The 27049-nt window shown below is 45.1% G+C and overlaps 1 protein-coding gene across 1 annotated transcript in view; it reads right to left on the reverse strand.

Annotated features, from left to right (window-relative positions):
• LOC115079136 (adenylate cyclase type 10-like) overlaps positions 1–27049 on the reverse strand; it is a 621147-nt gene that overhangs the window by 413461 nt on the left and 180637 nt on the right. The window contains exon 10 of the mRNA XM_029582255.1: positions 23017–23188. Coding sequence (XP_029438115.1) covers positions 23017–23188 — 172 coding nt within the window. The remainder of the gene's footprint in view (positions 1–23016; positions 23189–27049) is intronic.

Consider the following 27049-nt stretch of genomic DNA (forward strand, 5'->3'; position numbering starts at 1 on the left):
GGTTTTGTTATCTTGATAAAATAACAGCCAACGTTTGATTTGACTATTGAGAGTTCTCATTGTGGGATATGTGCGGGGTTAAAGTTCTGTTTGGTATTGGTTGTTGGGGATGACAGGGGGTTAACTGTTAGCTGGGTAAGCTTTTTGGAATAGCCATGTTTTTAGTGATTTCTTGAAGTTCTGTGATGAGGGTTCCGTTCTGAGATTTGCTGGTAATTTGTTCCATAGTGCGAGGCCTGCTATTGAAATTGCTCGTTCTCGCATTGAGGTGAGGTGGGCCAGTTTATTGGATGGGATGAAGAGTAGTCCGGTGTTATTGGATCGTAGGTTTTGTTGGGAGGTGTATGGATGAAGGGTGTCCCTTAGCCAGTCTGTTTTTTTGTTGTTAAGGGACTTGTGCATAAAGGTAAGGGCTTTATATCCGAAAATCCGAAATAAATAAATATTGAATTGTGTGTGTTATGGGGAGCCAATGGAGTTCTTTTAGTATGGGGGTGATGTGTGTGGAGCATTTGCTGTTTGTGAGGGATCTGGCTGCCGCATTTTGGAGTAGTTGGAGGGGCTTGAGGGTGGAGGTTGGGAGCCCAAGGAGGATGGAGTTACAATAGTCAAGTTTGGAGAAAATGAGGGCTTGGAGTAATGATCGATAGTCTTGAATGAGTAGTAGTGGTTTGATTTTTTTGAGGACTTGTAGTTTGAAGTAGCCTTCTTTTATTATGGTGTTGATGTAAGTTTTCAGGTTGAGCTCGGAGTCTAGAGTGATGCCTAGGTTTCTTGCAGTTGTAACAATATGGCTCGTGCTTTGTGTGGAAGGTTCGTCTTGAATGTTCCAAGCTGGGGGTTTGTTAGAGATGTGTAAGATTTCTGTTTTTGCGTGGTTAAGGGTGAGTGCTATTTGGGATAAGAGTTTTTGTATTTGGGTAAGGATGGAGCTCCATTGTAGAAGGGTGTTCTGTATGTTATCTTTCATAGGGATAATGATCTGGACATTTTCGGCGTAGACAAAGTATTGGAGGCCCAGGTCAGTGAGGAGTTTGCATAGTGGGAGCATGTAGATGTTGAATAGGGTGGAGGAGAGTGATGATACTTGAGGGATGCTGTGTGAAAGGGGGAATTGTTTTGATTCCTTGTTGTTGAGGATTACTTTGTAGGTTCTGTTCGATAGGTAGGAGCTGAACCATTTGATTGTGGTGCCATCTAGCCCAATTTCACTTAGTCTTGTTAGGAGGGTGTTGTGGTTGACGATGTCGAAAGCAGTGGATATGTCAAGTAGTATAAGAAGGTAGGATTGGCCGGTGTCAAGTCCTCTGAGTGCTGTGTCGGTAAGGGTAAGTAGGAGTGTTTCGGTGCTGAGTGTTTTTATGAATCCATGTTGGGATGGATATAGTATTTTTTGGGTTTCCAGGTGTTCAGAAAGTTGATAATTTATCTTTTTTTTTTTTCAAGGATTTTTGAGATAAAAGAGAGGTTCGATATGGGTCTGAAGTTGGTGGGGTCAACGATGTCAAGCTGTGATTTTTTGAGTATAGGTTTGATGATGGTGCATTTAAGGGCCTCGGGGAAGTTTCCTTGCTCTAGCGATACGTTCGTTGATGATGTCAGCTATAGGTTTAGCTATGATATCTGAGATTAGTTTCAGGTTTTGATTGGTATAGGGTCAAGGGGATGGGTGGCTGGGTTCATTTTTTGTATGATGGTTTTTATCTCAGAGGAGGCTGTGGGTTCAAAAGTGGTCCAAGTGGCGACAGAGGTAGGCTGGGGGTTCAGTGTTTCCTTGGTTGCTTGAGGGTTGGAAGTTATTAGTTTGGTGGTTTTGTCCAGAAAAAACTGTGCTAGCTTGTCACATGTTATCGAATTGATCTCATTGGAGGGTGGGGTTTGGATGGGTTGAGTCAGCTTGGTTACCTCAAAAGATAACCAAAACAAATTATCAGGGGTGTGGTCCCCCTCTATCACATCACATCACTCTCACCACACTCCAGTTGATCCTCCCTTTCAACCTCCACTCCCTCCAGAGGACTGCCTTTCTTAACCTCCTCTACTCCAGCGGACCACCTCTCTCAACCTCTGCGCCTTCAGCTGATTCCCTCTTACAACTCCCAGTTCCACTCATAACCCCAACCCACCCCATCTGCCCCTTAAGCTCTTTTTGCATCTCCCAGATGATCTCACTCCAACCCCTCATTAAAACCCCAACTAATCCTCTGTCATACCTTCCTTCTGACTCCATCCATTTCCTCCTAATTCTCATCCTCCAACTGCCTCTATCACCTCCCAGCCTCACAACCTCATTTCCAACCCTTCCTTCACAACTCCCCAGCTCATGCCATTACCACCACCCTGCCAATAATCCTCCAATAATTCTTCTTTCATTCACCCTCCACAGCCAATACCTGTTCAACTGATCCAACCCTCAAACCCATCCAATAACCAATCTCCTTCTTTAAACAGCCCATCTCTAGAGAATTCCCAACTGGATCCAAGATGGCCACTGCATGAGATATGCGAAGGAGCTCTCTCATACCTGCTATTGATTTCCTGTGGACTTATTTCATTGTCTCTGGATATCCCTCAAGATGCCTCATACTAAGCGTAAAGCTAATTTAAAAAACAATATACCTGATAAAGAAGATGGAATCCAACAAACTAAGATTGAGAGCTTCTTCGAGGTAACCCCGAAAACGCCAGAAGTGAGGGCTGTGTTGGGAGAGAGCCAGGAGCTCGGTTCTCTCTCTATGGCTGAGATGATCGCGCTAAGCCCGGGGGCTCCTAAGACGCCGTCACCGCCCCGAGGTCAGACGCAGGTCGAATTGGAGTAAACACCGCAATTTTGAAAGGGAGGAGGAGAGAGACGCTGACCCTGGATTCTGATGGAGGAGGTCGAGAGGGTGCGAAAGAGGGAGATCGATGATCTCCGGTTGGAGGAATTACCTCGACTCCTAGACCCCCACTGAAGGTACTGGCACAGGACAATGAGGAGAACTTCACAGCACAAGAATCAGTAACGTTAATACCTGGAACTGTTTTTTCACTGCAAAAACCATCTATTATTAGTATTACTATGGACTCACTCTGGAATGCTTTAGTTTCTATTGAGTCAGCTATATCAACGCTGACACAGGCAGTCCTTGAGACTAATAAAAGGGGTCTGAACACTGAAAAAGCTGTGAGTTTACAAAAAAACAAAAATTGAGCAACTGGAAGGAAAATCATTGAAAATGGAAAATGTTCAAGTTAACTTAATTAAATCAGCAAGTCTAGTGGAGAGAAAATGTGAAAATATTGAAAATTCCTTTTGTTATTTAAACTTATGAGTTGTTAATTTTCCTATTATCAAGAAAATGTCTCCTCTTGAATTGTTTAAAGAATACTGTTGTAAGTTTGACTTGTTTGTGGACCCCTGGTTGCTGTGTTGATGACTCCTCCCACAGGGAGGGACCCCGTGGGGAAAACACAGTAATAGGCTGACTCTCAGTAATGACCACAGAGAAAATAGAAGCTTTATTATACAGCAGTTGGCACAACCCGAGAAGCGGGCTGCATTCCTCAGCCAGAGGAGTAGGTCTCTGATGATAGTTTAGTCCAGGCACTGAGTTGTATCAAGTGCAGAGAAGGTCTCACCAGATGCTGGAAGTGAAGGGTCCGATAGTGGTCCGTGGAGCGGGGTAGGCCGAGAACCCAGTCACTGATGACATAGTCAGCGATGGTAGATCCGGTAGTGGTCCGCGAAGTGGGGTATGCCGAGAATCTATTCTGTGGTGAGACAAGGCAGAAAGATTGAGAGAGAAGGGACTCACGAAGGCTGGTAGCTGTTGAAGAGATGGCCTCCGAAGAACAAAGGTAGAGATGATGCAAAGCCCGGAGCACCAGAGCCAGGATGTCCTTTGTAGATGCAGGTTAGCCCAGGAGGAAGGCAGGCGAGAACAAGGCCCCAGGGAGTGGGTACCTAGGATCCTGATGAGCAGGGAAACCTGGAGAGTAGATATGAGCGAAGCAAGACCCCCGAGGAGCAGGTGCCTTGAGCTTCCTTGCTAAAACAGTGAAATCCCGGGGGTAAATAGGAGCGAATAAGACCCCTGAGGAGTGGGTACCTAGAACGCCCTAGAGTAGCCAGCGTAACCCCGGAGGGTTTGTAGGAGCGAGTATTCAGAGCTGGGTCTCTGAAAGTGTCAAAATTAGCTGGAGCGGAATCCTTGCTAATTCATAGCTGAATTGGAGATCGGAGGCTAAGTACCCGGAGATAGTGATGTCATGCGGTGGGGACGCTCCCGAAGTTCACGCCATGACATATTCAAATGAGAGGGCAGCGCGCACGTGCCCTAAGTGACCTCAGTGTAAGAATGGCGAACGTAATCACCCATGCCGGTCCGGGGACGCTGGAGAGGTCAGAGAGGAGAGGCAGTGGCAGCCATCTTGCCCAGAGGAGAGGAAAGAGAAAGAAAAGAGGTGAGACAGGGCACAGCCGTCTGCAACCGATAGGCACAACAGTACCCCCCTTCATAGGGCCCCCTCCAGGCCCCCTTCCAGGGGGTTTGGGCTTCTGAGAATGCATCTTGTGGAACCAACATAACATGTCTTTGTTGATAATGTTGACAAGTGGTTACCATGAATTGTCCTCAGGACCCTATCCCTCCCAGGAGATATGATACTCCCAAGTCTTGCCTCTCTTGCGAACATCTAAGATGTTATCAACCAAAAATAAAAAGTGTGCAAGAGGCGTGGTCATTGTTAAAAAATACATCCTAGAAGCACAGTCCAGATGTATTCCACACATTAAGAAAGGTGGAAAGAAGGCAAAACGATTACTGGCATGGTTAAAAGGGGAGGTGAAAGAAGCTATTTTAGCCAAAAGATCTTCATTCAAAAATTGGAAGAAGGATCCAACAGAAGAAAATAGGATAATGCATAAACATTGGAAAGTTAAATGTAAGACATTGATAAGACAGGCTAAGAGAGAATTTGAAAAGAAGTTGGCCGTAGAGGCAAAAACTCACAGTAAAAACTTTTAAAATATATCCGAAGCAGAAAGCCTGTGAGGGAGTCAGTTGGACCGTTAGATGATCAAGGGATTAAAGGGGCACTTAGAGAAGATAAGGCCATCGTGGAAAGATTAAATTATTTCTTTTCTTCGGTGTTTACTGAAGAGGATGTTGGGGAGGTACCCGTACTGGAGAAGGTTTCATGGGTAATGATTCAGATGGACTGAACCAAATCACGGTAAATCTAGAAGATGTGGTAGACCTGATTGACAAACTGAAGAGTAGTAAATCACCTGGACCGGATGGTATACACCCCAGAGTTCTGAAGGAACTAAAAAATGAAATTTCAGACCTATTAGTAAAAATTTGTAACTTATCATTAAAATCATCCATACTGTTCATGATGCCTTTGTCTACATGCAGTTTCTAAGTTACGGTTTTCTATGCAAAGGTCCTTGCTAAAGCAGGTGTGGGGAGGGGTACAGTTGTATCTCTGCTTGCCTCCTCTCTTTCTGACATTCCATTGTTCACATGCTCCCTCCTCTGTCTGTACTACTCTAAGCAGATTGTGGTTTCTAATTTGTTCTTATGCATTATTGTTGCCAAGAAAGGAAGGGGGGGGGGGGTTCTCTTGTAAGTTGCTTGCATGCAGCTAAGCCAGTTTCTAACAATTTGCAGTTTCTCTCATTAACTCTATTTTATAAGAAACAAACGGGCCGATACAGTAAGGACGCATAAGAAAAAGTATGGCAGTGCCGGGCGCCCGCTCATTTGACGTGCGCACATTTTGGTTCACAAGCCGCGCGATTCAGTATTCAAATTAGACGCAAATCCAAGCGGTGGCAAACGAGCGTCCAAAGTGCGTCAGTGAAGCGGTAGGCGTTCGCAATCCATTTTACTGTATAGAGCAGTATACAGCGCCTATACAGTATCCAGGGTGCGCTGGTACCTGTCATTTCAAATGTCATTCCACCAGGTAAGTGGATGGTTCTTTTTTACAGACCCCACATGGACCTTCCCGCCTGCCTTCAGCGCCCGGCCAGACGTCCAGCCGGACGTCCAAGGTCGCAGCTTCCGTTCATGGACCTTCCCACTTGTATCCGAGCGTCCATGATCAGAGGCCTCGCTGCCTTGAGCGCCTGGCCAGACGTCCAAGTTCGGGACGTCCATGATCAGAGGCCCCGCTGCCTTCAGCGCCCAGCTGGATGTCCAAGTTCGGGGCGTCCACAATCGGAGGCCCCACTGCCTTGAGTGCCCGGCCGGACGTCCAATGTCGTGGCTTCCGTTCATGGACCTTCCCTCCTGCATCCGGGCGTCCATGATCGGAGGCCCCGCTGCCTTGAGCGCCTGGCCGGATGTCCAAGGTCGCGGCTTCCGTTCATGGACGTTCCTGTCTCTTTCCAGACCTTCATGACTGAAACGCCCCACTGCCTGTACGGACGTCTGTGCTTCTGTCTGTCTGTCTATTTTACCTTAGTATTCCATGTGCTCCTCTTCTGTTGGTTTGATTTTCCCTTTGTATTCCATGTGCTCCTCTTCTGTTGGTTTGATTTTCCCTTAGTATTCCATGTGCTCCTCTTCTGTTGGTTTGATTTTTCCTTTGTATTCCGTGTGCTCCTCTTCTGTTGGTTTGATTTTCCCTTTGTATTCCATGTGCTCCTCCTCTGTTGGGTTGAGTTTCCCTTAGTATTCCATGTGCTCCTCTTCTGTTTTGTAGATTTTCTCTTTGTATTCCATGTGCTCCTCTTCTGTTAGATTTTCCATTTATATTCTGTCTGTATGCTCTGCATGTGCTCTTCATCCTTGGCAGTCATTCTGTTCTTGATTATTGCCACAGTATTACCACAGAAGTTACATGCAATAAATTGTGGAAAGGAAATGCAAACCAACTTTTTGAAGCAAATTAAATATATTTTTTAAATTAAACTATTTACAACAAAATAACTTTCACAATATTTATACATTTTGATAAGGGGGGCGTGGGGAAAAAGGGGAGGGACCATGCCATGGGGGAGGAGGAGGAGCATCGTCATTGATGGTCCTCAGGCGGTGCCCATCCTGCAGGAGCTCGCGCCATGATGAGCAGGGACTGAGCTCCTGCCATTGTTCGCAGGAGCTCAATTATCTCCTGTTGGCCACGGCGCAGATCGTGCAGGATGGTCACCGTCTGCACTGCCATTCCCTCCAGTGTCGCCAGGCCGCGGGTCATCTGCACCAGGAGGAGCAGCATAGCGTCCAGGCGCCCCTCAAGGGCTGCGGGCCCTTCCCCAGCCACTGCGCCGCCCTCCAGCTGATGACCTGCCCCTGGAAGCCCAGGAGAGACAGGGCGGACAACGTCAACGACGATGTCCTCCTCGTCTCCCATGGCAGGTGGGGCGGGTGGGGCAGGAGAGAGTTGGGGCGGAAAAATAAGGGGGGGATCTATCATGGAGGGGTGGTTCGATAACAGGGGGGGCTCAATTGGTGATGCTGCTTCATCTTATATCTCTGCCGATGTGTCTGAAAAGAGAAAAAATTAAAGCGTTACCGCTGTCGCACATGAAAACATCCACAACAGTGTAGAACAGTGTAGGAGGGAGAAATTTGCAACATTTTAAACAGGAACGTAACCTCTACCATTACAGAGAGTATGACATTTACAAATGCACATTTCATAGGCGTGCCAAATGGCATTAAACATCCACATACTTTAAGTATGCCAATGCTATTAAAGGGTCACCATGGCGTTGTTCTGGAGGAGCATATTCCTCACCACTAGAGCTTTCATCCATGCTGCTCTCTGAAAACCGAAATAGAAAAATTGTCACAGCTGGAGAAGCAAAGATGCAGAATGATACAAATGTTAAATTTCTTCATGGTATTTGTTAAGAAGACCATATCGCTTGCAGGTCAACCATGACATTTGCTAACTGCACGTACCGTCCAAGCGCTCAAGGCTGAAGCCTAGAATTAGGCGTCCCTTTGGTTCCGCCATGTCCCTACAGCTGAACTTTTCAGGCGCTCAAGGCTGAAGCCTAGAATTAGGCGCCTCTTTGGTTCCGCCGTGTTCCCTACCGCTACAAACTTTTCAGGCGCTCAAGGCTGAAGCCTAGAATTAGGCGTCCCATTGGTTCTGCCATGTTCCCTACCGCTACAAACTTTTCAGGCGCTCAAGGCTGAAGCCTAGAATTAGGCGTCCCTTCTGTTCCGCCATGTCCCTACTGGGGCTCAAGGCTGAACGTGGATGTTCCTGCCTTTTTTCTCGCTTTTTCGGAACTGCTGTTTCCCATTTCTGATGTCATCACAGCTTCATAATCCTACCATGAATGTGTATATAAGTCGCTTCTCCGAATGAAAAAGTACCTTTCGAATTCGTTTGGACTAGGACACACCGTGTACAACTGTTCCGTCGGATATCTATCGGGAGATTGGCAAGGCTTTCAGCAGGTAGGCATAGCAATGCACGCTTCTTTCTTTCCAACAGGTACCGCAAGGCCACCAGGTTTCATGGACGCTGTGGCCACGCTAGCCACTTTTGAACGTTCGACCAACCTTTCCGGTGCTCAAGGCAGCCGATCTTCCAACCCTCGTGATCATCTGGAAAGGTTGGTAGATAGACCTTGGTGTTCACTGAAGCCTAGAATTAGGCGTCCCTTATGTCGCTCCATGTACCGATACTACTCTTTTTTGTGTGCTTAGGCTTGGGTGCTCAAGGATCGAGCCTAGAATTAGGCGTCCCTTTGGTTCCGCCGCAGGCCATGGACGTTGGAAGGTAACATGGCCGGCGAATATGGACGTTCCCGCCTTTTTCTCACTACCCTCCATGGCCTCGAGATCCATGGTGGCAGGTCTATTTTTCATTTTCCTGTTTGCAATATTTGTTCACCTCTTCTTTCCGGTAATTTTTTGTTTGATGTTCATGATTTTGACGGTGACTGTTAGCTGTATATGTGTCCCTTGCCTTAGCGGTTATTCTGTTTTTGATGTTTGTTATTTTCACTGTTACCTGTATGTTACCCTCTTCTTTGCATTTATTCTGGTTTTGATGTTTCTTATTTTCGCTGTTACTTGAATATGTAACCCTCTTCTTTGCCATTATTTTGATGATGATGTTTGTTATTTTCACTGTTACCTGTATATGTTACCCTCTTCTTTGCATTTTTTCGGTTAGTGATGTTTAGGTTTAGACTCTTGGCTGTATGCTCTCCATTGTGCCCTGTACCTTTGCTGTCATTTGTTAAATTTTCATCACAGTCATTAACCCCTTTTCCCCTTGTTGTTTTATCCGATTCAGACAATGATGCCCGGAAAACATTGCATTGCACCGGTAGAGGTGGAGTCCGAAGAACGGCAACCACTATTGGAAGGCACTATAGGCTCTTGCTTGATGCCGTACATGGGCCTCTATTGTTTCTAGTATATTGTATTTGTACAGATTTTGTTAATTTCCATCATGCTGTCTTCCCTTTCATTAATCATCGGTTCTTTTTTTACCGTTCAGGTATTAATATGCCGGGAAAGCGCACAATCGCTGAGGTTAAGGAGCATGCCGTTGAGCTGGAACAATAGGAAGGCACAGGTGCGAGCCAGTCATCCAAAAAGCGAACCCATAATGCTCGCTTTACGGATGAAGAGAAGGAATTATTGTGCCGTGCCGTCTGCGAGAAATATAAAGTTCTTTTCCAGTCAAAGGTTTCATGTTCCACGAAGAAAAGGATTTGGGAAAAGATAGCTCAGTATGTGAGCTCCCTTTCTGTCATGCCCAGGGACGTTAAACAGGTGCAGCACCGGTGGCGTGACATCAGAAAAGAGGTCAAAGAGAAGGCCGCAAAAATAGACGCCTCTGCAAAGAGGACCGGTGGAGGGCCACCATGTAACATCGTGCTCACACCTGCGGAGGAGCTAGTTCTCCGAACTGTCAGGCCGGATGTCGTGATGGGCGTGCAGACGCAGTACGGCACTGACTTCGCAGCATGTACATAAATCTTGTTAACATTGCATGTTAACTGTATGGCTCATGAGGGGTTGACCGATGTTTTGATTGCTCTTTCTCTTTCCTTGGTTTTCACTTTTTTCCAACAGTTTTTTGGAGATGTGCGTGATTGATTGCCCTACCGTCACATTCCTTATGGTAATACAATCAGATAAAATTTTGCAAATATGTCACGTCTGTGATTTACCTGTTGTTCGATAATATGATTATATATATATATATATCCTTTGTATTTGGTTTTGTCCTCTGGACAAAACCAAATACACTAAACACATGATTCAACGAGCCAAATGTTTGGAGTATGACGACGGTACTGCTATAAAATCAGATGCACTCTTCCTAACTTGTAGAATGACTGCAACCTCTTTCTATATCTTTATCCACAGATACAGTGGACGATGGCTATGTTACTAGCGAGGAATCCATCCCCACGCCAGTTGATTTCATCTTCCCAATGTCGAGCGCGGACTCCCCCAGCCAACACATGTCAACAGAGGACGTGGTAACACTGAATCTGTTTGATGTGTCATCTCTCAGCCAACCACCAGAAGCATTGGTTTCCCCGGCTCCCGAGGATTCCGCACCCCTGCAAACATTTCTTGATTCTCAACCATCCCAGCTACAGGCAGACGCTCCACCGTTACTGGAAACAGCGGCAGTAGCACAGGACCTAGAACTCGCACTTTTCGGAAATGATGGCCTGAGTGAGCAATTTTTGAACGGAATAACCTCGCATCAGGATCAACACAATGAACTCCTCCTCCAGGAAGTATGGATAATGAGATCCGACCTCAATGCTGGGGTGGCTGCTCAAGCTAACGCTATTCGAGAAACGATGGCGGAATTTTATTTAAAAAATCTTTTCTCTACCATCGTTAAGCTAGTTGCCGTCACAACGGTTCACAATAAGGCACATAATTACAAACTTAAATGTGTTGAGTTATATTAACTAAACAGATGCCATCAAATACTGTAACATAAACAGGTGCCATCAAATACTGTAACATAGTTTCATATTAAATATTACTTAGTGGTTGTGATAAGTCATGTCTACTTTAAGTATATCGGCTATAAGATAAATTAACACTGAAGTCTGGTCCTCTGTTGTTGCAATCTAATAGAGGTAAAGTAAAATAAAATATACACACACACACCATTTGAGTAAGCGGATGTGTGTGTGTGGAATTGATAGGCGCAATTTGATAACTAGCCTCAGCTTATCGTCCCGTCAACCAATCTTAAAATTTTCGATAAAAGTTATATTTTGCAATTTACCAACATATCCTTTAATGTCTCATCCAGCACGGAATATGTCCAAAAAATGGTTAAGTTATCAAAGTTGACAATATTACAACATATCATATAACTTATAATACATAATATATCATATATATATAACATATAACTTGTTAAATGTAACTTTTGTTTCTTTTGTCTCTTTGATTATAAAAAAAAGTTGTTCCTTCCGTTTCTGTTATCTACCCCTGTTCGATGTAAACCGAACTGATATGGTATTTAACCATGAAGGTCGGTATAGAAAAATGCTAAATAAATAAATAAATAAATAAATAAATAAATAAATCATAATTGCTAATTTTTAAATTGTTATAGATTTATACCTGGGGGATAGCATGGGTACGGCAAGGGAAGAGACCATGCAGCACGGGGGAATAAGAGCATCATTGTCATTGCGGTTGGCAGGGGAGAGACCGGGTTGATAACGTCAATGTCGATGTCACCCCATCCCCTATGTCTGGTATGAAGGTACAGATGGTGGCAGTAGAGCCTGGGGGGGGGGGGGGGGGGGAACCCTTGGCGCTGGAGGGGCGCTCCACATGCAAGAGTATAAAATACAAAGGAAAGACAAGAATTTTGTAAACAATGGGTAGACACACATGATTGATGTTGTACTTCACGAAATGTAAATGGAACCTTAAAAAACAGAACACAATTATTTTTTATTGCTGGGAAAAGCTTTGATATTCATACAAGGAAGAAAGAAATGTCAGTTAAAAGTTTATAAACTTTATATCGATTTAACACTTCAAGGGATATAAATTCATCCATTAAAAACCTTAGACTATTATAATATTTTGGTTGAGGAAAAAGGCCTAGATGTTCATACAAGAAGAAAGAAAGAAAGCTAGGTTACAATGCGTTGACAAAGTTTTTAGATTTAATACTTCAAGAAAAACCCTATTAAACAGAAGACAATGAATAATATTTTGATTGTTGTAAAGGGCCTAGATGTCCATACAAGAGGAAAGAAAGAAAATTAGGTTACAATGGGTTGACAAACTTTTAACATTTTAAAATGTTATACTTCAACAAATACCATTAGAAAAAAAACTAAAGAGAATGAAAACGTTTGTGATTGTAAAGGGTTAGATGGAGGAGTTATCTTGCTGTGAAATCCTCTGAGGGGTGGATTGTTAAATAGATGCATCTCAGCTTCTGAAACAAGAACAAGATTAAAAAGGCCGTACAGGTAGAGAAATGATTAATATCTACAATTAATCAGAGCGATGGACTACAATGAAAGCGCCACATCAGTATGGGGCCCTGGAGACAGTAGTGGTGCTATAAGACAGAATAAGAGCAGTTAGGAAAACGAATGTATGACATTTAATAACTTACAAGAGAAATAACTTTCGATGATCCTTCGTCGGACTTCATGACCCCGTGCAGTGTTGTCCGCTTCAGCTGCCAGTTCCACAGGCAGATCTGGTGGCAAGTTTTCAGCTACCTCTGCATCCACACCAAATCTCTGACAAATGTTGTGTAGCATGCAGCAGGCAACAATTATGCTCACCACCTTTTCTGCACTGTACTGCAGGGCTCCCCCAGAGCGATCCAGGCATCGGAAACGCCCCTTCAGAACTGCAAAAGTGCGCTCAATCACGTTTCTGGTGCTGCCATGAGTCTCACTGTAGCGTTTTTCAGCGGCTGTGCGTGGGGACTGGAGTTAGCAACCAGGGCTTACAGCCATAGCCGCCATCACCTATAGGATCAATAAACCGGAAGGCATCAAAAACAACTTTGCGGCGCCTATCATCATAAACATAACATCATAAACATTATTGTATACCGAACATCCCCAGACCTGAACACATGACAGATAGAATCCCAGGCAGTAGAGATGTGAATCGTGTCCTCGATCGTCTTAACGATCGATTTCGGCTGGGAGGGGGAGGGAATCGTATTGTTGCCGTTTGGGTGTGGAAAGTATCGTGAAAATCGTTAAAATCGTGAGCCGGCACACTAAAACCCCCTAAAACCCACCCCCGACCCTTTAAATTAAATCCCCCACCCTCCCGAACCCCCCCCAAATGCTTTAAATTACCCTGGGGTCCAGCGGCGGTCCGTAGCTAAATCGGGGAAAGGGGGAGGGCAGGAAAACCGGCACACTAAAACCCCCTAAAACCCACCCCAACCCTTTAAATTAAATCCCCCCCCCCCCAAATGCCTTAAATTACCCTGGGGTAGAGCGGCGGTCCGAAACGGCCTCCTGCTATTGAATCGCGTCGTCTTCAGCCGGCGCCATTTTGCAAAATGGCCGCCGCAAAATGGCGGCGGCCATAGACCAACACGATTCGACTGCTGGAGGTCGTTCTGGACCCCAGCTGGACTTTTGGCAAGTCTTGTGGGGGTCAGGAGGCCCCCCCAAGCTGGCCAAAGTTCCTGGGGGTCCAGCGGGGGTCCGTGAGCGATTTCCTGCCGCGAATCGTTTTCCGTACGGATAATGGCGCCGGCAGGAGATCGACTGCAGGAGGTCGTTCAGCGGGGGTCAGGAACCCTCGCTGAACGACCTCCTACAGTCGATCTCCTGCCGGCGCCATTATCCGTACGGAAAACGATTCGCGGCAGGAAATCGCTCACGGACCCCCGCTGGACCCCAGGAACTTTTGGCCAGCTTGGGGGAGCCTCCTGACCCCCACAAGACTTGCCAAAAGTCCAGCGGGGGTCCAGAACGACCTCCAGCAGTCGAATCGTGTTGGTCTATGGCCGCCGCCATTTTGCGGCGGCCATTTTGCAAAATGGCGCCGGCTGAAGACGACGCGATTCAATAGCAGGAGGCCGTTTCGGACCGCCGCTCTACCCCAGGGTAATTTAAGGCATTTGGGGGGGTTCGGGAGGGTGGGGGATTTAATTTAAAGGGTCGGGGGTGGGTTTTAGTGTGCCGGTTTTCCTGCCCTCCCCCTTCCCCCGATTTAGCTACGGACCGCCGCTGGACCCCAGGGTAATTTAAGGCATTTGGGGGGGGTTCGGGAGGGTGGGGGATTTAATTTAAAGGGTCGGGGGTGGGTTTTAGGGGGTTTTAATGTGCCGGTTTTCCTGCCCTCCCCCTTCCCCCGATTTACGATTTTTTGACGATAAATCGGGGGAATTGGTATTGTATCGTGGCCCTAACGGTTTTTGACGATTTAAAATATATCGGACGATATTTTAAATCGTCAAAAAACGATTCACATCCCTACCAGGCAGTAACCATTGTCACTTACCAAGTAGCCAACCTTCACCGTACTTTCCCTCTGGGAATTGGGTCCCCAGAGATGAATGTGCAAGAATGTAGGCGTCATGGCAGCTCCCAGGATACTTCACTACAACATTTAGAATCTGAAGGTGTGCATTGCAAACGACTTGCACATTCATGGAATGGAAGTGCTTTTGGTTCCAGAAAGCACTCTCTTCTTCCGACTTGGGGGTAAACGCAATATGAGTGCAGTCGACAGCACCCAACATGTTCGGCATCCACGCAAAATCCATGAACCCACTGTGGATCTGTTGCAGCTCCGCTGGATCCGTAGGATAGACGATGTATTTCCTCATTCGCTTCATCATGGCCTTCAACACCTGTGACAGATGCCGTGAAATGGAGGCCTGTGTCATACCTGCAACGACACTCACGGGGTTTTGAAAACTTCCGGTACCAAAATAATTTAAGGCACCGGGAAGTTTAGTCAACCCTGGCACAGCATGGTGGCGATTGGCCAGGGGGGTCTAGGTCGCAGCACAGATCTTCATAGAGGAACAAGATTGCCCATGAGCTCAGCCAGTAGGTTTGGACAAGATCTCGCTCACACATGCCAAACAGAGTTGTCGGTGTGTGAATGAAACGTCCGGGTCTGCCGATGGCCTGCTGATGGCCTGGCCTGCCGATGGCACAGTGCTCTGCCTGCATGGAATACAACAGAGGCAAACACAAGAAATTCTAATTAATTGCTGAACACATATAAATCGTTTAACAGCACATACATGGATATACCACACTGTGGATTCTGTGGTGTACATAGTTTGACTAGCAGCACATATAAATTATTTAACAGTACATACATAAATTATTATTATTACATAGATCTGCAACACTGTGTATTCTCAAGTTAGTATTCTTTAACGAGCTATGCGTTCTTATTTCAGCATCTACTACAATCAGCAGCCTAATTCTAGACACAGGAGGAAGGCGTCCGTATAGGCGTCCGTAGGGGCACCCATGTCCGGTGCCTCAGAGACGCCCAGAGATGGATGGTACAGTTTAACCCAAACAGAACACATACCTCCTCCGGTCTTGCTGCTGGGTTCTCCGGTTGGATGGGTTCTCCTTGCTGCTGGGCTCCCCCGTTGACCTCTCCAATCTGCCGGGCATTTTGAGCATTTCTCATTCTGCTTCTCAACCGAATGAAAAATATTGCCAGAGCCAGTATATGCATGTTGTCCATGGTGCTGTCCGGTATGAAGCTGACTGAACACCACACTAATGCCAGGGGTCAGGGTAGGCGGTAAATATTCAGGTTAAAGACGCGGTAAATAAACTGGTTAAAAAGGCAATAAATTGGGCGCACTTTACTGTATCGGACAGAATAGCTAATCCAATCATTATCATATCATATACATGCGGCGGGCGGAAAGGGATACGCGTCTTTTTCGGCAAGCAATAAGGATGCGTAAAAGCCGATACTGAATTGCGGGTCCGCCTTGCGCGCTCAAAACGTGCTTCCAAAGCGGATTAAAAAACGGGCAACCGCGGCCGCACTTTACTGTATCTGCCCGAAAGAAAATAAAACAAAAGAAAGAAAAGGAATACACCATCCCTGTCTTAACCACTGAAGAAGAAACACTTATGAGCCCCTGCTCACAAGTCCCCCTGTCTCATGATACTTTTGTTGCTCCTTCATTCACAATCCTTCATAGGTTGCTTCTAGCCTCAAGCATTTCCTGGGCCCTCTGTACCTCTGATTCCTCTGTTTCATCTAATAATCGCATTGCATCATCATATGGAGGGGGTTCTGGGGGCATTTTCTAAGTAATTGCTGTTTCAGTCAGTTTTTGCACCAGTCCTTGCACACATGGGCTAATACAACACCCTAGTGCCACTAATACTCCCGCTACTATTATTAAGGAGGTGAATATTGATACTGGTAAATCCTTCCACCTTCCAAACCATGACTCCAACCACCCCATGAGTGAGGTATCTATCCCAGAGTTTTCTGCTAGTTCTTCTGCTAGAGTAGTGAGACCTTGTAAGACCCTTGTGATTGTTCCATCTGGGGCAGTATTATTGGGTATAAATGTGCAGCATTCTCCACCTAACATCATGTCCAAGACCATCCTATTTTCCCAGGCCATTCTATTGGGAACTCCGATCTGAGGCTATATGTCGAGGAAGACCATGGAGGCAGAAGATGTGTTGAGTGAACAACTGAGTGACTTTGGGCGATGAGGGGAGCTTTGGAAGAGCCACGAAGTGCGCCATCTTAGAAAATCTGTCAATGGTCACCCAAATAACTTGATTTCCATCTGACAGGGGAAGATCTAGAAACATATAGAAACATAGAAATGACGGCAGAAGAAGACCAAATGGCCCATCTAGTCTGCCCAGCAAGCTTCACACATTTTTTTCTCTCATACTTATCATTTTCTCTTAACTCTTGGTTCTATTTCCCTTCCACCCCCACCATTGATGTAGAGAGCAGTGATGGAGCTGCATCCAAGTGAAATACCTAGCTTGATTAGTTAGGGGTAGTAGGGGTAGTAACTGCTGCAATAAGCAAGCTACACCCATGTTTATTCCCTTTACCCAGACTATGTCATACAGCCCCTATTGGTTGTTTTTCTTCTCTCCTGCCGTTGAAGCAGAGAGCCATGCTGGTTATGCATTGAAAGTGAAGTATCAGGCCCTTTTGGTTTAGGGTAGTAACTGCCGTAACAAGCCAGCTACTCCCTGCTCTGTGAGTGCGAATCCTTTTTTTTTTTTTTCTTCTCCCCTGCAGTTGAAGCTATTCTGGATATGCGTGAAGCCTCAGCTTTTCTTATTCCCCTGCTGTTGAAGCAGAGAGCTATGCTGGAAATGCTTGATGTATCAGCCTCTCCCATGCCATGAAGCAGAGAGCCATGCTGGATATGCATCGAAAGCGAAGTATCAGGCACATTTGGTTTGGGGTAGTAACCGCCGTAATAAGCCAGCTACTCCCCGCTTTGTGAGTGCGAACCCTCTTTTCTTCTCCCCTGCCGTTGAAGCAGAGAACTATGCTGTATATGCTTGGAAAGTGAAGTATTAGGCTTATTTGGTTTGGGGTAGTAACCGCCGTAACAAGCCAGCTACTCCCCTCTTTGTGATATCAAATCCTTTTTTCCACATTTCCTCTTGCCGTTGAAGCTTAGAGCGATGTTGGAGTCACAGTAAGCATCTGTATGTTTATTTAATAAGGGTATTGTCTCCGGGCAGTAGCCATCGTTCTGGTGAGCCACCCACTCTACATTGGCGGTCTCTTGACTTTATGGATCCACAGTGTTTATCCCACGCCCCTTTGAAGTCCCTCACAGTTCTGGTCTTCACCACTTCCTCCGGAAGGGCATTCCAGGCATCCACCACCCTCTCCGTGAAGAAATACTTCCTGACATTGGTTCTGAATCTTCCTCCCTGGAGCTTCAAATCGTGACCCCTGGTTCTGCTGATTTTCTTCCTACGGAAAAGGTTTGTCGTTGTCTTTGGATCATTAAAACCTTTCAAGTATCTGAAAGTCTGTATCATATCACCTCTGCTCCTCCTCTCCTCCAGGGTGTACATATTTAGATTCTTCAATCTCTCCTCGTAAGTCATCCGATGAAGATCCTCCACCTTCCTGGTCGCCCTTCTCTGTACCGCTTCCATCTTGTCTTTGTCTTTTTGAAGATACGGTCTCCAGAACTGAACACAGTACTCCAGGTGAGGCCTCACCAAGGACCTGTACAGGGGAATAATCACTTCCCTTTTCTTACTCGATATTCCTCTCTCTATGCAGCCCAGCATTCTTCTGGCTTTTGCTATCGCCTTGTCGCATTGTTTCGCAGACTTCATATCATTAGATACTATCACCCCAAGGTCCCTCTCCTGCTCCGTGCATATCAGCCTTCCCCCCCCATCGAATACATTTCATTCGGATTTCCACTCCCCATATGCATGACTTTGCATTTCTTTGCATTGAATCTCAGCTGCCATGTCTTCGACCACTCTTCCAGTTTCCTTAGATCCCGTCTCATTCTCTCCACTCCTTCCGGCGTGTCCACTCTGTTGCAGATCTTAGTGTCATCCGCAAAAAGACAAACCTTACCTTCAATCCCGTCCGCAATGTCGCTCACAAAGATATGAACAGGACCGGTCCCCAACACCGATCCTTGCGGTACACCACTTATAACCGCTCTCTCCTCAGAGAAGGTTCCATTTACCATCACACATTGTCTTCTGTCCGTCAACCATTGCAATCCAGGTCACCACATCGCACTCACTCCCAAGCTTCTTGTTTTATTCACCAGTCTCCTGTGCGGAACCGTATCAAAAGCTTTGCTGAAATCCAAGTATATGATATCGAGTGCTCTTCCTTGATCCAATTCCTTGGTTACCCAGTCAAAAAAGTCAATCAGATTTGTCTGACAGGATCTTCCCCTGGTGAATCCATGTTGCCTCTGGTCCATCGATTCTCCGGACTGTAGATTGTTCACTATTCTCTCTTTCAGCAGTGACTCCATTACTTTTCCCACCACCGAAGTGAGGCTAACTGGTCTGTAGTTTCCAGCCTCCTCCCTGTTGCCACTCTTGTGAAGCGGGACCACCACCGCTCTTCTCCAATCACTTGGCACCACTCCCGTTTCTAGGGATCTATTGAACAGGTCACACAGTGGAGCCGCCAGAACATCTCTGAGCTCCCTCAATATCCTTGGATGAATACCATCAGGCCCCATGGCTTTGTCCACTTTCAGGTTCTTTAGCTCTTCCCACACTTTTTCTACTGTGAAAGGATTTTCATCTATTCCACTTCCCTCCAGTTTCTTGTTGTGTAGAGATGGTCCTTCTCCAGGGTCTTCTTTAGTGAACACAGAGCTGAAGTATTCGTTTAATATTTCTGCCATTTCTTCGTCACTCTCCACACATTGATCATTACCACCTTTCAATTTGCTATACCACTTTGGACCTTTCTCTTTTCGCTGATGTATCTGAAAAATGTTTTGTCACCATTTTTTATCTCCTTGGCAATCCTCTCTTCCGCTTGACTTTTTGCCAACTTGATTAATTTCTTTGTCTCCCTCAGTTGATTCAAATATGCTTCTTTGTGCTCTTCCCTTTGGGATCTTTTATATATCTTGAATGCTGTTCTTTTAGCTTTAATTTTGTCAGCCACCTCCTTTGAGAACCAGATAGGTTTCAGTTTCCTTTTGCTTTTCTTTACAATTCTAACATATAGAGCAGTTGCCTTGGTGATTGCTCCTTTTAGATTGGTCCACTGCTGATCCACATCTCTCTCGTTCTCCCATCCTTTTAGTTCTTCCTCCAGGTACTTACCCATTTCCTCAAAGTCTGTGTTTTTGAACTGTAAAACTCGGGTCTTTGTGGTTCTTTTCCCTATTCTTTTATTGATATTAAACCATACCGTTTGATGGTCACTGCTGCTGAGGTGGGCTCCCACCTGGACATCTGAGACATTATCTGCATTAGTGAGCACTAAGTCGAGTATAGCTCCTTCTCTCGTGGGTTCCAACACCATTTGTTTGAACAAAGATACTTGCATGGCATCCACTATCGCTCTACTATTTTTAGTTTCTGCAGATGGGATTTTCCAGTCTACATCTGGCATATTAAAGTCACCCACGATCACCACTTCTCCCTTCTTACCTATCTTATGGATGTCTTCAACCAGCTCTCTGTCCAGCTCTTCCTTTTGGTTTGGAGGCCTGTAAACCACTCCAATATAAATGGATGCTCCGTCATCTTTTTTTAGGTCGAGCCATAGAGCTTCTTCCTTACCCCAAATTCCTTGTAGCTCAGTTGCTTGGATGTTTTGTCTGACATAAAGAGCCACACCTCCCCCTTTTCTATCCTTTCTGTCCTTCCTTAACAAGTTGTAGCCTGGTATTGTTGCATCCCATTCATGAGATTCTGTGAACCATGTTTCTGTTATAGCAACAATGTCTAATTCTGCCTCAGCCATTAGGGCCTGCAGATCTGGGATTTTATTTCCCAAACTATGAGCATTTGTGGTCATTACCTTCCAGGTACTCTCTTTAAGGTTATTGCATTTCCTGGACTCCTTATAAGATATTAGTTGAGATTTGTTATTCACTTCACTCTTTCTTTTTGTAGTTGTGCCACTGTTGACAGAGTTATTCCTCTCAATTAGATTTTTCTTTTGAGTATGGATCCTGAAATACTGCATGCATTGTGTTTTTTCCCTCTTTTCTGGTAACACTTCAATGTTTTTCTCATGAACTTCTTCAGTTTTTAATATAGAGAAGGCTTGTTCTTTTTGCATTTGGTACATGGTGTGTCTCCTCATCACAGGTCTAATTCTACCAGATCCCACTGTATTCCTGGATTTTAAAGAGTTTCTTAATGACCTGTTTGAGTGGGGGGGTATACCTGTTGACTGCTCTTCTGTCAAGAATGGGTGACTGTGGGTCCTTCCTGAGCCTAATGAATTTCCTTTTCTTGACTCCTGGTTTTTCTGTGATATTGGGGAATTATATTCTGAGTAATGCAATGTGGGTGTATTATTTTTAATTGAAGCTAGTTGATTTTTAATGTCAGTCAACTCCTTTTTCAGGGAAGAGAGTTGTGCACAAATTGGGCAAGCTCTAAGTTTCCAGATGCTTTCCCTCAAAATAAAGGCTCCACAGCAGTTACATTGGATAGTCCTCATCCTGGTAATTTATGATTTGTATGTCCTTGACTGTTACCAATGTACTAATTTATGTCGCTGCCAATGGCAAGTTAGGCAGTCTTTATTAGAAAACAAGCCCCAGGGGTGGGTGGGTAGAGGGGTAGGGTGGGTGGGAGTTAAACAGTTAAGCCTGGGACTAGCTGGGTAAAGCAGGGCACTTCTGGACGGTTATCTTTGCTTTTTGGTCAATTGTTTTAAAAAACAGTCTTTATGCCCCAATAATTTAGTTTGAATAGATTATTTCTGCCAGCTAACCCCAAAACAGAGAGATTATAACAGTTTACAAGCTGGAGAGAGTTTTTGTTGGGGGGGGGGGTTCTAACTTTGTGCAACAAACAGCAATTTAACTTACTAGACAATTATTATCTTACTATAAAGAAAATTAAAAAACAGTCAGGAATTAGGCACAGAGGCTTTCTGCACAAATACAAAGCAGCAAGCCCTGTGCAAGCAAACAGCAAATGAACTTACTGGAATAATTTCTTACTATAAAGAAATGAAACACACTATGAATAGGCACAGAAGCTTTCTACACAACTTCAAGAATAACCAGAAATACTTAGCCACGATGCAGGTTCAAAGCAATAAGCAGAAGTACTTAAGCCACAATGCAGGTTGCACAATGAATATACACGTCCTCCAAGGGAAATCACTCCAGCGTGTGCACAGGACAATGGCTTCTCCTACTCACAAAGTCTGTGGAGATGTGGGTCCACAGCTCCTTTGGCATGGGTAGTGACTATAGAAGGCCCCAAGGGCGACCTGGCAAAGGTTTCTGCTGGGTGCAGGTCGGGCAAGAGGCAACATATGCTCGGACATCCTCTTTTATGCAGGGCCACCAATCGTACCAGGATAAGAACTCCAGCGTGCAGGATCTGCCGGGGTGGCCAGCTGCTAGGGAATCGTGCGCCCAGGACAAGACCTTCCTATGAAGGCTGAGTAGTACGACTGTCTTGTCTACGGGTACTATGTCTGTGGCTGAGAGAAGGACTTTAGCGAGGTCCAAGATGTACCCGTTTCACAGGTCCAGGATAGGGCATCCGCTTGGGCGTTCTTGGAGGCTGGGCAATACCACAAAGTGAAGTTGAATCTGCTAAAGAACAGTGACCAGCGGGCTTTCCGGGGATTCAAGCACTGGCAGAGATATTCTAGATTTTTGTGGTCGGTATACACTGTGACGGGGTGTTGGGCCCCCTCCAATCACTGCCGCCTCTCCTCAAATGCCATTTTGCTAGAAGTTCTTTGTCCCCGATGCCATAGTTCTTTTCGGCGGGAGAGAATTCTGCGAGAAGTAGGAGCATGGTAGTAGAGCTCTGGCGTCAGAGTGCTGGCTGAGTACAGCTCCTACTGCCACATCCAAGGCGTCCACCTCCACCACAAATGGGCGTGAGGGATCAGGATGGCGGAGACATGGCTCTCGGAGGAAGACCTGTTTCAAATCCTCAAATGCTGGATCGCTTCAAGCGACCAAAGTCTGGCATTGGCACCTTTCCAAGGGCGGTGAGAGGAACTACCAACTGAGAATACTGGGGAATAAAGTGTCAATAAAATTTGGCAAATCCGAGGAAGCGCTGGAGGGCATGGACACTTTCTGGGCGCGGCCAGTCTCGGATGTTCTTACGTGTGATCTCCTGGATACATAGATCTGACACCAATAGCACCCAAGCACCCATCACTTATTTATTTATTTATGTATTTATTTATTTTATGAGTTTTGTATACCGTCATTTGGAGAGGGGTACCATCATAACGGTTTACAACAAAACATAAGTAGCTAATACAATGTTTGTTCCTAACATCTTACAGCAGTATCACTCTCCTGTAGCTGTGCTCCCAAGGACACACACATGCATAACCTCAAAGCAATAGAGCTTACCTGTGACCTGGTCTCTGTGCTAGGTAACTAATTTCTGCTAGGATCTTGCTCTTCCCATATCCAGTGGCTCCTTCATATATGACAGCACGATGGCAGTAGAGCCGCAGACTGACTTCGCAATTTAGGAAATGATTTAGAGCTGTGGTAAAAACTTCAATCTCCTTCTCTCGTCCTACAGAAAAAGGATAGCTAGGATTTTAGCTCATGCCTTTTCACTAGTAACTCAGGGTGAATTAGATTTAAGTACAGTAGGCATTTCCCTTTCCCCAGAGGGCTTACACTTTAAGCTTGTACCTGAAGCAATGGAGGATGAAGGGACTTGCCCTAGGTCACAAGGAACATCAGTGAGAGAAGCAGGATTTGAACCCTGACTTCCATGGTTCTCAGTTTGCTGCTCTAACCACTAGAGAAGAAGTAACTGGACCATAAAATGACAGCTGGACACAGATTACAAAAGCTAGTAGAAACCTCTCCCCATGCTCATTTTCTGTTGAACTGAAGAACTGATATGCAACCCTAGAAATTGAAGCAGAAATACCATCCCAGGATGAGAAGGAACTGAGAATCTACTAGGTTACGCCTCTAGGAAATGCGTGTGTGTGTGTGTGTGTGTGTGTGTGTGTGTGTGTGTGTGTGTGTGTGTAGAAAGTGGGATGATTCCAGCAGTATATGCATTATAGCAAGTCTAAGAACTTTGTGCTATAAATCACCTCACACATACTTTCTTGCTGTGCAAACCATTAAACTAAGTTACATAACTAAACAAAGAAAACTTTTAAATTAAAATAGCAGTTTTACTATATTATCTGTTTATTTCAAGTAATACTGGGAGAATAGGTGCAATAAGTGGATATAAGGAAAAAAAAACCCACAAGGTTTTAAATCCATTGAAAAAAAAAAAAAAAGATACAAAACATCCAGGATACATTATCCATCCTCCGAGTCCACTGCTGTAGCCTCTTGGGTATGTGAGTCCAGAAAGGCACGAAGTTGCAATGACTCAAAGAAGACACATTTGTGATTCAAGTATTGTATCTCACATTTGCATGGGTATTTCAAAAGGAACTTGCCCCCTTGGGCTAACACCTCGGGGATGCATTTCAATACATTTCCTCCTCCTTTCTTGGGTGGTTCTAGACAAGTCAGGATACATCCATATCGTTTCTCCATGGAAATATGCCTTATGATTGTACATAAACAAGCGCAGCACAGAATCTCGGTCAAAGGAAACTAGAAGTGTTAATCTTCTTGATATTACAGTTTCTATTGAGGACTCAGTATACCTGTTAAATTTAAAGAGGCCTCTGCTGGTTTATTTTCACTTGTAGTATCAACCTTGGCAGGAAGATAGTATGTCTTTGAAATAACAGGTAATACTTGTGATGGCATTTTCAAGAACTGAGTAAGATATACTTTAAACATTTCATATGGTGATATCATTTTCATATAAGAAAAATTAAGAACCCTAAGGTTCAAATTTTTCAAAGAATTTTCTATATTTTCCATTTTTTTTCCCATTCACAATGTCTGTACAAACAATTTTTTGCTGCCAGGCCACAACATTTTCCACCTGAGATTCCAACGACTCCAATTTTGTATTATTTAAGGAAATCGAATTTTCAATATTTAGAAAGTTGATTAGAATCAAGAGTGATTTTAGTCAAGTTAGCTATTGCAAATTCCAATGATTTTATAGCAGACCACAAAGTAACTAAAGTAATCTCCACAGGTTTCTCCAAAGAAGGTATAGCAACCATAGCAAACCTGGGCTCTGTTACACAACTACAGCCTGGCTCAATCCTCTCGTCCCCAGAATAATGGCTCCTGACAGAATACCAGAGTCCCTGGTTGACAAAAGGGGAGTAGGCCTCACCTGAGGAGAAATCTCTTTGCTGTCCAATACTTCCATAAAGGGAATTTCAGGCGGCAATTTTCTTTCCTCTTCCTCTCTGGCTTCTCGAGTGGCCAAAACGATATTCACATGTTGGGGAGGAGAAGGAGTGCTCGGAGCGCCAGGACTCAGAGATATTACTTCAGCCAGTAGCACCGACACCCGCTCCGTGTCAGCGTCTACAGCGGCTCTTTCTACCGGCGTTGTCCCCGATGCTGCCACGAAGAAGGTCTGGATCCTTGGCAGAGATATCTCCGGTAAGAGAAATGAGGTGGAAATTTCCCTCACCTTTGCCTTGCGCTTAAGTATGCGGCATTGTGCAGATGTTGAGTCCTTCGGTCTTCGACGGCTTCGCCCCACCTACACCTCTCTACTTGTGGCTCCTCCCGCTCACCTTGGACTGATGGCCGCTGCGGCGTCTGCTTGCTGACCTCTCCGGTGTCCCCGGACCGGCTATGGTGCTGCCTCCTGCCATTCTCCTTCAAGGTACCTCTAGGGCGAGTGCGTGCACTCCGCCCTCATCTTTATTTCCATGTTGGCGTAAACCTCAGGGGCGTCCCCCAGTTTTGACGTCACAACTCCAGGGTATATCTGCTTACTACACTTGCTAGCTCGTTGAGTTAGCAATGGAAGTCATACGGATGGGATTCGCTCTCCGTTCCTAAGCTACTCTGCCACTCCAGCTCTACTGGAACTCTTACTACCCTTCGGGGTCACTAATGGGGTACCCGCTCCTCGGGGGCCTCTCTGCTTCTTTCAGGTGCTATCAGGAAACCGGTATTCGCTCCTCGAGGGCCCATGTTCCCTGTGTCGCTGCCTGCAACCTATACCTTCTACTTGGAAGAACTAATTACAGTCACCATCTGTGAGTACAGAAAACATCTCTCTCTACAGTACTGCTTCGCCGGAATCAGGTACTCGCTCGTCGAGGGCCTGCTCTCTGCTCTGGTGCCAGACCTCTCGTCTAGTGGAATCTCTGCTACTGCTAGTGAGTACAATGCTACTGAGTCTCTCTACTCGAAGGGATCAGGTACTCGCTCCTCGAGGGTCTGCTCTCCCTGTCTCGGAGCTTCTCCTATTCTACTTGGGACTCTGAATGTTAATTCTACTGTGTGCTCATAACTCTCAGTTTCTATTCCACTACAGCATTGCCTACAGACGATCCGCTGTTCCAGCGTCTTGTGAGAGACGCGCCCAGCCGGGCTCTACGACCACTACTCACTACTGCCACCTCTGGTGGTTTCAAATACTGTTTTTTTTTTAATTCTTTATTTATGAATTTTTCAATATAATTACAAGAATAAACCTTGACTGAAATTACAGAAATTATTATAACATGAAATAATATAATTACCATTAGCATATATATTCATATCCAATGGATACATCGACAATAATTTTCTTTGTTTTTCATAGGCAAAAAAGGGGGGGGGGGGGGAGGAGAACCAAAGGAAAAAATAGAGAAGTACATCATTGAAATAATATTCACTTAACTGTTGGTATCTCTCTATATATTGACTCCGAGCATTTTAACTTAGGCCCTTCCATCCAAAACCTTTCTCAATTGGTCTGGCATAAAGAAAACATATATATTTCCAGCAAATTTTACAATACACCTACAAGGAAAACGGAGAGCAAAGCTAGCCCCTTTGGCCAAGACCTCCGGGCGCATAGCTAAGAATAATCTCCTTCGTTGTTGGGTGGGGCGTGATAGGTCAGGATATACCCTCACAACCCCTCCCATGAAAACATCATTAATATTTTGAAAAAATACTTTCATCAAAAAATTTCTTTCTGTTTCAGTATAAAATTGAACAAACAGTGTGGCCCTTTCCGTGATTTCCAATTCCGAATTCTCCAAATATTGTGTCAAATTATTGGAAGTCTCTCTTTCTCCTCCAACGGAACTTTGTAAACTACTCCTTAAAAAGAAGAGTTTTTTAACAATCGGAACTTTTGCAGCTTCAATCTTGAGTGTTTCCATGGCAAAACGCTTGAAAGTCACCAAAACAGGCTCACCCATTACTTTGGGGAAGTTAACCAATCTTGCATTGGAACAACGTAAATAATTTTCAACAGACTCCAGTCTCCTTTGTGATGTTATACAATCCTTCATAATTGAGGCATTTTGGGACTGTGTCT

Source organism: Rhinatrema bivittatum, chromosome 17 (assembly GCF_901001135.1).
Source record: "Rhinatrema bivittatum chromosome 17, aRhiBiv1.1, whole genome shotgun sequence".
In the NCBI taxonomy this organism is placed as follows: domain Eukaryota; kingdom Metazoa; phylum Chordata; class Amphibia; order Gymnophiona; family Rhinatrematidae; genus Rhinatrema; species Rhinatrema bivittatum.